This window comes from Saimiri boliviensis, chromosome 7 (assembly GCF_048565385.1).
Source record: "Saimiri boliviensis isolate mSaiBol1 chromosome 7, mSaiBol1.pri, whole genome shotgun sequence".
Lineage (NCBI taxonomy): Eukaryota > Metazoa > Chordata > Mammalia > Primates > Cebidae > Saimiri > Saimiri boliviensis.
The window spans coordinates 31845935-31859187 of record NC_133455.1 but is presented as its reverse complement, the minus strand read 5'-3'; the positions used below and the strand labels follow the sequence as shown (position 1 = coordinate 31859187).

Genomic DNA, 13253 nt, shown 5'->3' with positions numbered 1-13253 from the left:
GTATAAAACAACCATAATATAGGCACACTAGAGTCTATTACACAGCAATAAAACTGCATGCAATAGTGTGAATGAATCTTAGTTAACATAATAGTGAGAAAAGCAAGCCCCAGCAAACTATATATAGTATAGTATCCTTTCTATAAAGTTCAAAAACAAACTAAATAGTGTAATATTCAGACAAATGTATATACATATAAGTTAAAGATAAAAATGAAGTTCAAGGTAAGGGAAGCAATTGATGTAAGTTCTTGGTAATGTTTTAGTTCTCGGTCTTCATAGTGGATTTATGAGAACATGTATTATTAAAGCATTGCTTTAATGGAGTCAAGTTCTCTGATTAGTGCCTGGCCTCCAATAGGTAGTCAACTAACATTTGTGGAATTTTATGCTGACTCAAAAGTGATAGCTGGAGGACATTAGGAAGGACTCTTCTATTGGCAAGTGGCAGAAATCCAGGGTAAACGGACTTAAACAACAACAACAAAAATGTATTGGTTCAGGTAACTGGGAGACTCAAGGGGTGATAAGAACTTCAGTAATGGCCAGATCCCAAGCCTCAAGCAGTGCCAGCAGGATGCTGCCTCTCTGCTGGCTCTGCTTTGCTCTCTAGACTTCCTTCTCAAGCAGGTTCTCTCTTCCCATAAAAGGCCACCAGCAGTCCCAGGCTTTTACCTCCTGTGGGCTTAGTGATCATTCACCAAGTGATAGTTCTAGCAGACATCTTGGTGATGCCACTGATTGGGTCTGGGTTATCTCTTGAGCTGAGATAAGGTGAGAGGGAAGCCCTATCCAACTCACACAGATGAATCCCCAGAGGAGAAGAGATATTCTTTTATCAGAAGAAAAATGCTGGACAAGCAAAACAACAGATATCTAGTATACAGAAACTGTTCAAACTTCTGTCCTATTGAATGAGGACTATATAATGAGAGTGGAAGAGATTTGAGAATCAGAAAAGTCAGAGTCTGAATGCAACATTCTCCTGTGTCTTTACAGATACCGGGACTACCGTGACCCGCCTCATTCACTGGTGCCCTATGGCTATACACTGCAGTTTTGGCATGTCCTAGCTGCTCGATTAGCTTTTATCATTGTCTTTGAGGTAGGTCTTCTCACCCGAATTCTTTATTTCCTTTGATATAATGAAGTCAGTAGGAGTAATGAATAAAAATAATTGATAGGGATTTTGAAGGTGGTTATCTATACTTCCAGAAGTAGTAGAGTCGTATTATGCAACCTCTTTTTGATCTTTTTATTTTTCTTAATTGAAGTATTTGATTTTTACAAGAAATATTTGAAAGCTCATCACTGATTTTTAATGGAAAAATCCAAACTTGCTGGTTCTAAATGTAATTTTCTGGGGCCATAGTTATTAAACTTTAGGAAAAATGTAGTTTTTCCATTCTTACTCCCAAATACTCTGATGTATCATGTCTGTGATTTACTTTTCATGAGATCCCTGTAATGATTCTGATGTAGGTATTTTGGGACCATAGTTTGGAAACATTTGGAAAACATTAGCCCATTAAGACTCATTCTTTTTTATTTTTTTTCCTTTTTCCTTTCCTTTTATTTTAGATATACTGGGTACATGTGCAGGTTTGTTATGAAGTTATATTGCATGATGCTGAAGTTTGGGGTGTGACTGAACCCACCACCCAGGTAGTGAGCATAATATCCAATAGGTAGTTATTCAGCCCTTGTTCCCTTCCTCTCTCCTCTTTCTATTAGTCCCTAGTGTCTGTTGTTCTCATCTTTATGTCCATGTGTATCCAGCGTTTAGCTTCTACTATAAATAAGAACATGCAGTGTTTAGTTTTCAGTTTCTACATTAGTTCACTTAAGATAATGGCCTCCAACTGCAACCATGTTGCTGCAAAGGACATGATTTCTTTCTTTTGTATGGCCACATGGTACTCCATGGTGTATACATACCACATTTTCTTTATCCAGTCCACCATTGATGGGCACCCAGGTTAATTCCACGTCTTTGCAGTTGTGAATGGTGCTGTGATTGACACATGAGTATATGTGTGTTTTTGGTAGAATGCTTTAGTTTCCTTTGGGTCTGTACCCAGAAATGGGATTGCAGGGTTGAATTGTAGTTACACCCTTAGTTCTTTGAGAAATCTCCAGACTGCTTTACACAGTAGCTGGACTATACATTCCCACCAACAGTGTGCAGGTGTCTTCTTTTCTCTGCAGCCTCAGCAGCATCTGGTGTTTTTTGACTTTTTAATAAGAGCCGTACAGACTGGTGTGAGATGGTATCTCATTGTGGTTTTGATTTGCATTTCTCCAATGTTAGAGATTCTGAGCATTTTTTCATATTTTTGTTGGCCGCTTATATATATCTTCTTTTGAGAAGTATCTGTCCTTTCCCCACTTTTTAATGGGGTTGTTTTCTACATGTTGATTTGTTTAAGTTCTTACAGATTCTGAATATTAGACCTTTATTGGATGCATAGTCTGCAAATACTCTCTCACATTCTGTAGGTTGTCTGTTTACTTCCTTGATAGTTTCTCTTGCTGTGCAGAAGCTCTTTAGTTTAATTAGATTCCACTTAGCAACTTTTGTTTTTGTTGCAATTGCTTTTAAGGACTTCACAATAAATTCTTTGCCCAGGTCAATATTGAGAAGGGTATTTGCTAAGTTTTCTTCTAGTATTTTTATAGTGCGAGGTCTTACATTTAAGTCTTTACTTCATCTTGAGTTAAATTTTGTATATGATGGTAGAAGTCCAGTTTTATTCTTCTGCATATGAATAGCCAGTTATCTCAGCACCATTTATTGAACAAGGATTCCTTTCCCCATTGCTTGTTTTTGTCAAGTTTGAGATTCATTCTAAGTGTCTCCAGTTATTGCCATCATTACCACACATATGGAAATAAACTGATTCATATAGTTAATTTATGATTTTCAAGTAGTTATCAGGATTTCCCAACATGATCATAAGCATTTTCCAATGGGTCTGGTACATCTAGTTGTATATCATCACAGAATTATTTATATTCAGGCATCCAAATAAGTATTTATTAACTGAGACTTAAAATGGAATTATAAAGTAAAATCTTTCTAGCAATTTTTTATATTATATGTTAGTAAAAATATATTATCTATTTTGTTTTAGTGTTTAAGAAAATTGCCATAAAAATAGTTTGCATTTCTATGACTCTAGTCATAAATGGAAATTTCATCTCTTGTCACATATATTAAAGCTGGATTAATAAAAGCCAAGGTTGCCTCTTGGCTTGGATCAAAAGTTTGCTAGACCTCTTCAAGACTATTCTATCATTGCTTTTTCCTTCACTCCAGGGAACCAAGAATATTTTATTAAGCTGCTTTTCCCTGGAAATTAGTTTACCAATGGCTCAATCTTTCTTTAAAGAAGATATTTTTTAACCCAGTATTGTCTTAAAAATTTTCAGACAAAACTTCTTGTTTCTTTGGGTTTTTTTGTTTTTGTTTTTTATTTTTAAATTCTGGGATATATGTGCAGGATGTGCAGTTTTGTTACATAAGTAAACGTGTGCCATGGTGATCTGTTGCACAGATCAACCGATCATCCACTTACTAAGCTCAGCATCCCTTAGCTATTCTTCCTGATGCTCTCCCTTCCCTTCCCCCATACCCACCCTTGACAGGCCCTGGTGTATGTTATTTCCCAACATGTGTCCATGTGTTCTCATCATTCAGCTCCCACTTATAAGTGAGAACATGTGTTTAGTTTTCTGTTCTTGTGATTGCTGAGGATAACAGCTTCCAGTTCCATCCATGTCTCTGCAAAGGACATAATTCATTCCTTTATATGGTTGCATAGTATTCCATGTTACATATGTACCACATTTTCTTTATCCAGTCTATCATTGATGGGCATTTGGGTTGCTTCCATGTCTTTGCTATTATGAATAGTGCTGCAATGAACATATGCATGCATGTATGTCTATAATAGAATGATTTATATTCCTCTGGGTATATACCAAGTTATGGAATTGCTAGGTAAAATGGTATTTCTGCCTGTAGATCTTTGAGGAATTGCCACACTGTCTTCCACAATGGTTGAACTAATTTATACTCCCACCAACAGTGTAAAAGTGTCCCTTTTTCTCTGAAACCTCGTCAGCATCTGTTGTTTAAATAATCAACCTTCTAACTGGTGTGAGGTGGTATCTCATTGTGATTTTGATTTATGTTTCTTTAATTATGAATGATATTGAACTTTTTTTCATATATTTGTTGGCCACAGGAATGTCTTCTTTTGAGGAGTGTCTGTTTATGTCCTTTGCCCACTTTTTAGTGGGGTTGCTTGGTTTTTTCTTCTAAATTTGTTTAAGATCCTTGTAACTCTGAATATCAGACCTTTGTCAGATGGATTGCAAAAGGTCCTCCCATTGTATGGGTTGTCTGTTTGCTCTGTTGAGAGTTTCTTTTGCTGTGCAAAAGCTCTTTAGTTTAATTAGATCCCATTTGTCAGTTTTTTCTTTTGTTGCAATTGCTTTTGGTGTTTTCGTCATGAAATTTTTGCCCATGCCTATGTCCTGAATGGCACTGCCTAGATTTTCTTCAAGGGTTTTAATAGTTTGGTGCTTTTCCTATAAGTCTTTAATCCATCTTGAGTTAATTTTTTAATAAAGTGTAAGAAGGGATCCAGTTTCAATTTCTGCATATGGCTAGTCAGTTCTCCCAGCACCATTTATTAAGTAGGAAATCCTTTCCCCCATTGCACACTTTTGTCAGGTTTGTCGAAGATCAGATGGTTGTAGATGTGTGGTCTTATTTCTGAGATCTCTCTTCTGATCCATTGGTGTATGTGTCTGTTTTTCTCCTAGTACCATGTTGTTTTGGTTACTGTAGCCTTTTAGTGTAATTTGAGGTTGGGTAGTGTGATGCCTCCAGCTTTGTTCTTTTCATGTTGGCTTGTCTTGGCTATTTGGACTCTCTTTTGGTTCCACATGAACTTTAAAAAGTTTCTTCTAATTCTGTGAAGAATGTCAATTGTAGTTTAATGGGAGTAGCATTGAATCTATAAATTACTTTGGGCAGTATGGCCATTTTCACAATATTGATTCTTCCTGTCTATGAGCATGGAACATTTTTCCATCTGCTTGTGTCCTCTCTGACTTCCTTGAGCAGTGGTTTGTAGTTCTTTTCTTTTTTTAATACTCTTTTTTTTTTTAACTTTAAGTTCTGGGGTACATGTATAGATCTTGCAGCATTGTTACATTGGTACACACATGCCATGGTGGTTTGCTGCCTCCATCCCCCTGTCACCTACATTAGGTATTTCTCTAATGTTATACCTCCCCAATCTCTTAACCGCCTTCTATCCCTCCCCTAGTCCCCTACCCCCCAACAGACTCCAGTGTGTTATATTCCCCTCCCTGTGTCCATGTGTTCTCATTGCTCAAAACCCACTTATGAGTGAGAACATGTAGTGTTTGGGTTTCTATTCTTGTGTCAGTTTGCTGAGAATGATGGTTTCCAGATTCATCTATTTCCCTGCAAAGGACATGAACTCATCCTCATCCTTTTTTATGGCTGTATAGTATTCTATGGTGTATATGTGCCACATTTTCTTTATCCAGCCTATCTTTGAAGGGCATTTAGGTTGGTTCCAAGTCTTTGCTATTGTAAACAGTGTCACAATGAACATGTATGGGCATGTGTCTTTGTAATAGATAGATTTATAATCCTTTGGGTTCTTGGAGAGGTCATTCATTTTCTTGTTAGCTATATTCCTAGGTATTTTATTCTTTCTTAGCAATTGTGAATGGGAGTTCATTCATGATTTGGTTCTCTGCTTGCCTGTTCTTAGTGGTTAGGAATGCTAACAATTTTTGCACATTGATTTTGTATCCTAAGACTTTGCTGAAATTGTTTATCAGCTTAAGATGCTTTTGAGCCAAGGTGATGGGATTTTCTAGATATAGGATGATGTCATCTGCAAAGAAAGATAATTTGACTTCCTCTCTCCCTGTTTGAATTTTTTTATTTCTTTCTCTTGCCTGATTGTCCTGGCCAGAACTTCTAATACTATGTTGAATAGAAGTGGTGAGAGAGGGCATCCTTGTCTTATGCCAGTTTTCAAGGGGAATGCTTATTGAGAGTTTTCAACATGAAGGGATGTTGAATTGTATCAAAGGCTTTTCTGCATCTATTGAGATAATCGTGGTTTTTGTCTTTAGTTGTGTTTGGGTGATGAATTACATTTACTGATTTACACGTGTTGAACCAACTTTGCATCCCAGGGGTGAAGCCAACTTGATCATGGTGAATAAGCTTTTTTATATGCTGCTGGATTTGGTTTGCCAGTATCGTTTGAGGATTTTGCATCGATGTTCATCAGGATATTGACCTGAAGTCGTTGTGTCTCTGCCAGGTTTTGGTATCAGGATGACACTGGCCTCATAAAATGAGTTACAGGGGAGTCTCTCCTTTTTAATTTTTTTGGAATAGTTTCAAAAATGATATGATAGAAATGATATCAGTTCTTCTTTGTACCTCTGGTAGACATCAGCTGTAATCTGTCAGACAAAACTTTTAAAAGTTTGTTTTAAGTTATTTGGCTTTTCAAATAGAATTTTCCATTTTCTTTTAATATTTTATTATTAACTGTTTGAAAATATGAGAAATATACAGAAAAGCCTCTTACTTGGCAGAATTTTGTGCCATCCATGCATCACCAAATTTATCAAGTTTTAAATAAAACAAAAAATATTTAGCAGTGTCATTTGACCATGATTTAGTCTTTATTTAATACTTCAAAATTGTAAGAGCCTTTAAATTGTCATCTAGTACTTTATTGGCCACCATTATATAGATGAACAGAAGTAACAGTAATTCTAGAATTCCAGCTATTAATATTCCAAGTAAAGAATCTGTGGCAGTTTACCAAAAAGAAAAGGAAGCTTCTTCCTGAAATGATCAGTTCCCTAGGCCCACCGATAATTCTTACAATCAGGATTTGTAAAGTATTTGACAGTCTACAAGGCATTTTTAAACATTTTCTTATAATTCTCACAATACTCATTTTCAAGATGAATGGAGTGAGGCTCAGAGAAATTAAATAATTTATCCTCAGGTAGACAGACAGCTCTTAAGCAGTCAAAGCTACCGACTTCATACTTGGGTTTTCTGATACCACAGTATACATTCTTCTGGCTCTCCTTTGAATTAATATCTGACCATTCATTTCCCACCTTCCTTCTGGACTCCTCTTTCTATATTCCCTAGGTGGTACCATCAGACCAGATCAGGCCACACCTGTCCTATCATCTTGCATTACACATGCCTCCCCTGGCTTCTTTCCACTCTCCACATACCCCAGAGGCCCCACATCCTTCTTGAGCCAACTCCCCCACCTCATTCAGGATGCACAATAAACCTGACTTGGCATTCTCCTCTGTGTTTTTAGCACCTCGTGTTTTGTATAAAGCACCTCATTTCATATCTGATCCCAGACCTCCCAAAAGACCTAAGGGATCGAATGAGAAGAGAGAAGTACTTGATTCAGGAGATGATGTATGAAGCAGAACTGGAACGTCTCCAGAAGGAACGAAAGGAGAGGAAGAAGAATGGAAAAGTGCACCACAATGAGTGGCCATGATCATGTAGGTGAGAGGCGTGCTCATCCTCTGCAGCCACTCCGAGGTTGGGAGGGTGCTTTAAACTCCCCGAAGCAGAGCTTACCATTGTTGCAGTAACAGGGATCAAAATAAAGTCCTTAGAAGCTTCCCAATCCAAAAGAGGCTTGATTTTACTTTAATAATTGCAAATTTTGCTTGATCTTCCCCTCCCACATACCTCTTGCGATATTTCTCTGTCTTCTTGCTGGACTCTGGCCTGTCACTCAAGGTCTTCATGTGTTGGCCTAGATGTTCCCTAAAACAAAGCTTCCTCTCTCTTTTCCTCCAGCCGGGCTGTTTACTTAAGAAACATGCCCCTTATTTCTGGGTGGGTGAGAGGCAGATACCAGCAAAGAGAATTGTTCCTGAAAGCCTCAGTGACCAGAGACCAAGGTGTAACAGGGCTGTCCTGGGCTGCAAGTAACTTAATGAAGAATTTCTTCTGGCCCCACCACTACTGGCTGCTTTCTTCCCAAAAAGGCCATTTCCAATTTTTGCTTGAAAGCATAGTGTCCGCCTGTCTGTCTCTATTTCCCCAACAATTGGCAGGATGTGATGTTGCTTCAGACTGTCTTTCCAGCTCAGTCTGTTCACCCATAAAGCAGGCATAAAAATGTTTATACCATCCCTGACGCCATACGGAGTTACAAATTCTTTAAATGCCTTTGATGCATGGTAAATACAAACCATTGTACATCATGTTTTAAAGCAATCATGTATACACAGGATCTTGATGCCTTATTTTCTCTTTCCAGAAAATAGTCCCTTTCCAGGCCAAGGACCTGAATTATGTTTACTTCTGGCTGTGCAAAAGCACACTCAAGTGAATGACTAAAAATGCAACCGCAGTGCATGTTGCAGATACTGGCGGCCGCAGGAGGGTCAGCATCTAGTAGAGGACTGGTGTTGGAGTCACACTGCTGTGAAATCACGTTGCAGTCCAGCACACAATTGCTATCTATCCATAGACCATTCTTGACCAAGCAAGCATGCACATTATGGGCAGTTACATTCTCACGTTTTTAAAATCAGGGGGAACTTGTATACTGGGCCTGTTTTTCAGCCTGTTTGCTACCTTTTTTGCATTCTATCTGTGTGAATTTTACAGACACTGGGCTAAAAAGGGTATTCAGACACATGGACACATATTCCTAGAATGTCATCATATGGTCCTAATTCCATGTCACCAACAACACAGACAAGACCCTGTTTACAACTTTTTCTTTCCTTTTTTTTTTTAAATTTTAGACTTTCTGAGAAGATGATTATATATGACATATCTATAGCTATGTGTATGGCCATAGATGTATTTCTGTGTGTACATATGTATAGTCATGTATTCCTACATATGTACATACAAATACAGAGATATATAAAGTATATAGAAATTCCTTACTTGTAAATAGCCAAAAAGTACTGACATGAATGATGAGTTTTCACATTTAAATAGTCAACATAAAGCCATGATTAATGCTTGTATAATGTGATGCAATAAAATTTAAAATAAATTTATGCACATGGAATATTTTCAGCTGGCTCTTCTGAAATTCTGTTGTATTTTCATCTCATAGAATAAGAGGAATCACAGATCTTTAATGTGAGGGGAATATCTGAGGGACTTTGCAAGAAATCAGATGATTATTGGATAAATGCATGCAAAAACAAACAATATAGCCAGCAAAATATCAGCATATGTTTCTGATGAACTGTTTTCCCTAGTCTTAATAGTGGAGTATTTTAAATATAAGCCATAATGAATATGTCACAAATTGAGAATTTGATCATCTACTCAATTTTATAAGTCCTCATAAGACTAGAATATTAGAAATATGCTACTTCAACACTGTAATCTTCCTTAAAATCTCAGCTATCTGCAGTACACAATTGCAAATATATGGAACCAACCTAAGTGCTCATCAACTGAGTGGATAAAGAAAATGTAATATATATATATGCACCAAGGAATACTACATAGACATAAATAGGAACAAAATAATGTCTTTTGCAGCAACTTGGTTGGATCTGGAGGCCATTATTGTCAGTGAAGTAACTCAGGAATGGAAAACCAAATATCATATGTTCTCACTCATAAGTGGGAGCTAAGCTATGAGGATGTCAAGATATAAGAATGATGTAATGGGCTTTGAAGACTCCAGAGGGAAGTATGGGAGGAGGGTGAGTGATAAAAGACTGCATATTGGGCATAGTGTACACTACTTGGGTAACAGGTATACCAGAATCTTAGAAATCACCGTTAAAGAACTTATCCATGTAACCAAAAACCACCTACACCCTACCTAAAAAACTATTAAGATAAAAAATAATTTAAAAAAAAACAACCACCTCTGCTGTCCGGATCACTCGGATTAATGTAGTGATTTCAAGCAGTTATCCAAATAGTTAGCAAGTAGGCTGGGCATGGTGTCTCATGCCTGTAATACCAGCACTTTGAGAGGTCAAGGTGGGTGGATCATTTGATGTCAGGAGTTCGAGACCAGCCTGGCCAACGTGGTGAAATCCTGCCTCTACTAAAAATACAAAAATTAGCCAGACATGGTGGTGTGCATCTGTAGTCCCAGCTACTTGGGAAGCCAAGGCAGGAGAATCACTTGAACCTAGGAGTTGGAGGTTGCAGTAAGCCAAGATTGCGCCACTGTACTCCAGGATGGGTGACAGAGTGAGACTCTGTCTCAAAACAAAACAAGACAAAACAAAACAAATAGCAAACAGGGTTAACCTTTAAACTGGCAAAATTATATGTTGCCTGATTTTTTTAAGTGGAAACCAGTCTATAAATGCCATATACTTTCCAGATTTCTTATAAAAAGGAAATTGTATCCTTTCTTTGATAATTCAGTGACATCACTGTAAAACTCCAACTTTTCTGCAAATGTGTCTCTCCAAGTCTTGTCCTCTGGGCTCCCCTAAAGCCTCCCATAGTCCAATCTGCCCTACTCACTCAGACTCTTTCCCCTGTGCAGTATTCCTCACCTAGGACATGCATATCCACCTTATAGCTTCAGATAGCTTGTAAGTGTCTGTATTAGTCTGTTCTTACACTGCTAATAAAGACATACCTGAGACTGGGTAATTTATAAAGGAAAGAGGTTTAATTGACTCACAGGTCCACATGGCTTGGAAGGCTTCACAATCATGGCAGAGGGGAATGAGGAGCAAAATCATGTCTTACATGGTGGCAGGCAAGAGGCTTCTGCAGGGGCACTCCCATTTATAAAACCATTAGATCTCATGAGACTTATTTACTACCACAAGAACAATAGGGGGGAAACTGCCCCCATGATTCAATTATCTCCACCTTACCTTGCCCTTGACATGTGGGGCTTATCACAATTCAAGGTGGGATTTAGGTGGGGACACAGCCAAACTCTATCAGTGACAGAGGGCAAGAAACCCACCTTCCCCTTCCCCATTGCCCAACAGGGTGTGATGCTTCTATGCAAGTTTTCAGTGCTTCTTACATAAATCTAAAAGGGAGACTATAGCATGCAGTCAATTTAAACTCACTTTCCTGTAACTATATATTTCAACGTGAAAGAACTAAGGGTAGGACCTCAATTTCATATAATCCTCTACTCTAGAGAAGGAGTTAAAGCTACTCAGATCACATGTGATATGTAAGTGCCAGCTATTGTTTTTCCAACACAGACATTGAGTAGTTTCCCAGGTTGCCCATTGACTGTAGGGATTTAGACACCAATTTTATATTTTCAACAACAACAACAAAAAAATTAAATAAGACTTGCTTAACAACCCTTTTAGTGATTAAAACCACATGAGTAGTTTTAAATACTTAAGTGTTCAATTTAGATTCCACTCATCTCCTGGCAGTGAGGAGTAAATAGTAAAGCTGTTACCAGTGGGTCTCAGCTTGCATAAACATTAGCCCCTCCCAAGGAGGCAATTTTGAACCTTCATTAATTCAGACCTCACCAATTAGGAAGTTGTGATTATTTGGATAGACTGAGGTCCATTATGCAAAACAATTTCTAAGAGCAAAATAAAGGAAATTGTCCAATCTTTCTTTCTTTTTTTCTTTGTTGCCCAGGCTGGAGTGCAGTGGCGCGATCTCAGCTCACTGCAACCTCCACCTCCTAGGTTCAAGCAATTCTTCTGCCTCAGCCTCCCAAGTAGCTGGGAGTACAAGCACCCACCACCATGCCTGGCTAGGTTTTTTGTATTTTTAGTAGAGACGAGGTTTCACCATGTCAGCCAAGCTAGTCTCGAACTCCTGACCTCAGGAAAAAACAAATTTTTGCCCTCAGCCTCCCAAAGTGCTGGGATTACAGGTGTGAGCCACCATGCCTGGCACCAATCATTTAAAAATATTTATCACCATTTTATTTACACAATTTTCAAAAACTTGTACTGAGGGATGTATTCCTAGATATTAAAAGCATAAAAGTGTTTGGTTTGGGGTGTGAGTGAGAAGGGATAAACAGGCATCCAAGGTACTGGCAATGTACTATTTCTTGACTTGAGTAGTAGTTCTACAAATGATTTTTAAAAGAATAATTTATATAACATTTATTTGCTAATTATAGATAATTTTTATTTTTTCCTACTAATTTTCACATAGTCCAGTATTTCTCAAACTGTAGCATACAATAGAATCACCTGGCCCTACCATCACCTCCATTTCTGATTCAGTAGGTCTACGGTGGACCAGAAAATTTCAATTTTGAGCAAGTACCTACATGGTGTTGATTTTTGTCAGGTGGGGGCCACATTCGGCAAACTACTGATCGAATCAATATCTTATGGCCATAATTTGAATTACTTTAATATGCTGTACAATTCCAGCTGAGCTCAATTAATTTTATCTGATTGTATAATATTTTAGTGAATGACCACCCTGGTGGAAAGGCAGGTTATCAGTTAACCATATCATTCAATACAGATCACTCTCTGTGCAGACCTCCCAGCTGAGTAAAATACACAGTGTCTCTTGATGGATTGGGTCAGTGCCACACAAAAGTCCTTCACTTTGACCTGCATTTTGCATTAATCCAGAACACTGACAATAACTCTTCCCAAGTCCAGCCAGCACCCTCGCCAGTTTAGGAGTGAGTTTACATTGACATGTACAATAGAGCAACTCTATTCCAATTATGGGCTCTGGAGTCATACAAAACTAAGTTTAGATCCAAGGTGTAAGACAAAGAACTTAAGTTCTCTAAGATATAATTGCTTCATGAGGTAGGCACCATGGTATGCTGCTAAGGTCTCTCTTCAATGAAAGATGTCTTGCCCAAGCTTTTGGAAGTGCTGCTGGCAGACTCCCTCCAACTGTCAGGCTTATCAAGACTACCTCATTGCAGAGGATCACCTGGTCCAATACCTGCCCCTTCCTGTGGCAGCCCACATCAATGACTAATCAAGTACAAATATGAAAGCCTGGCAATCTTAGGACAACTGTGAAGGATTCCCTCCCTTCAGAGCTCTCTGTGGGAAGATTCTACTTGAGCTTGCATTGTAGCTCAACCTTCACCTCTACGCAAACCTGTTTCTCTTTTCTTCCTTCCATAGGTGTTGATCCTAAAAGCACTTAATAAATGCTAAGCACACTACCCTCCATATTAGAGTTTGCTTCCCAGGGAATCAAG

At 38.2% G+C, this 13253-nt stretch overlaps 1 protein-coding gene across 7 annotated transcripts in view; it reads left to right on the top strand.

Annotated features, from left to right (window-relative positions):
* Positions 1-9164, top strand: part of ANO4 (anoctamin 4) — a 390977-nt gene extending 381813 nt beyond the window's left edge. For 5 of the 7 annotated variants that reach the window (XM_074402350.1, XM_074402349.1, XM_010340215.3 and 2 more), the window contains 3 exons: positions 1000-1105; positions 7419-7618; positions 8385-9164. In XM_074402350.1, the coding sequence (XP_074258451.1) occupies positions 1000-1105; positions 7419-7610 (298 nt within the window). In that variant the 3' untranslated portion in view covers positions 7611-7618; positions 8385-9164. The remainder of the gene's footprint in view (positions 1-999; positions 1106-7418; positions 7619-8384) is intronic. The other 2 variants (XM_010340214.3, XM_074402348.1) reach the window with 1 other exon arrangement.
* Positions 9165-13253: the final 4089 nt, after the last annotated feature.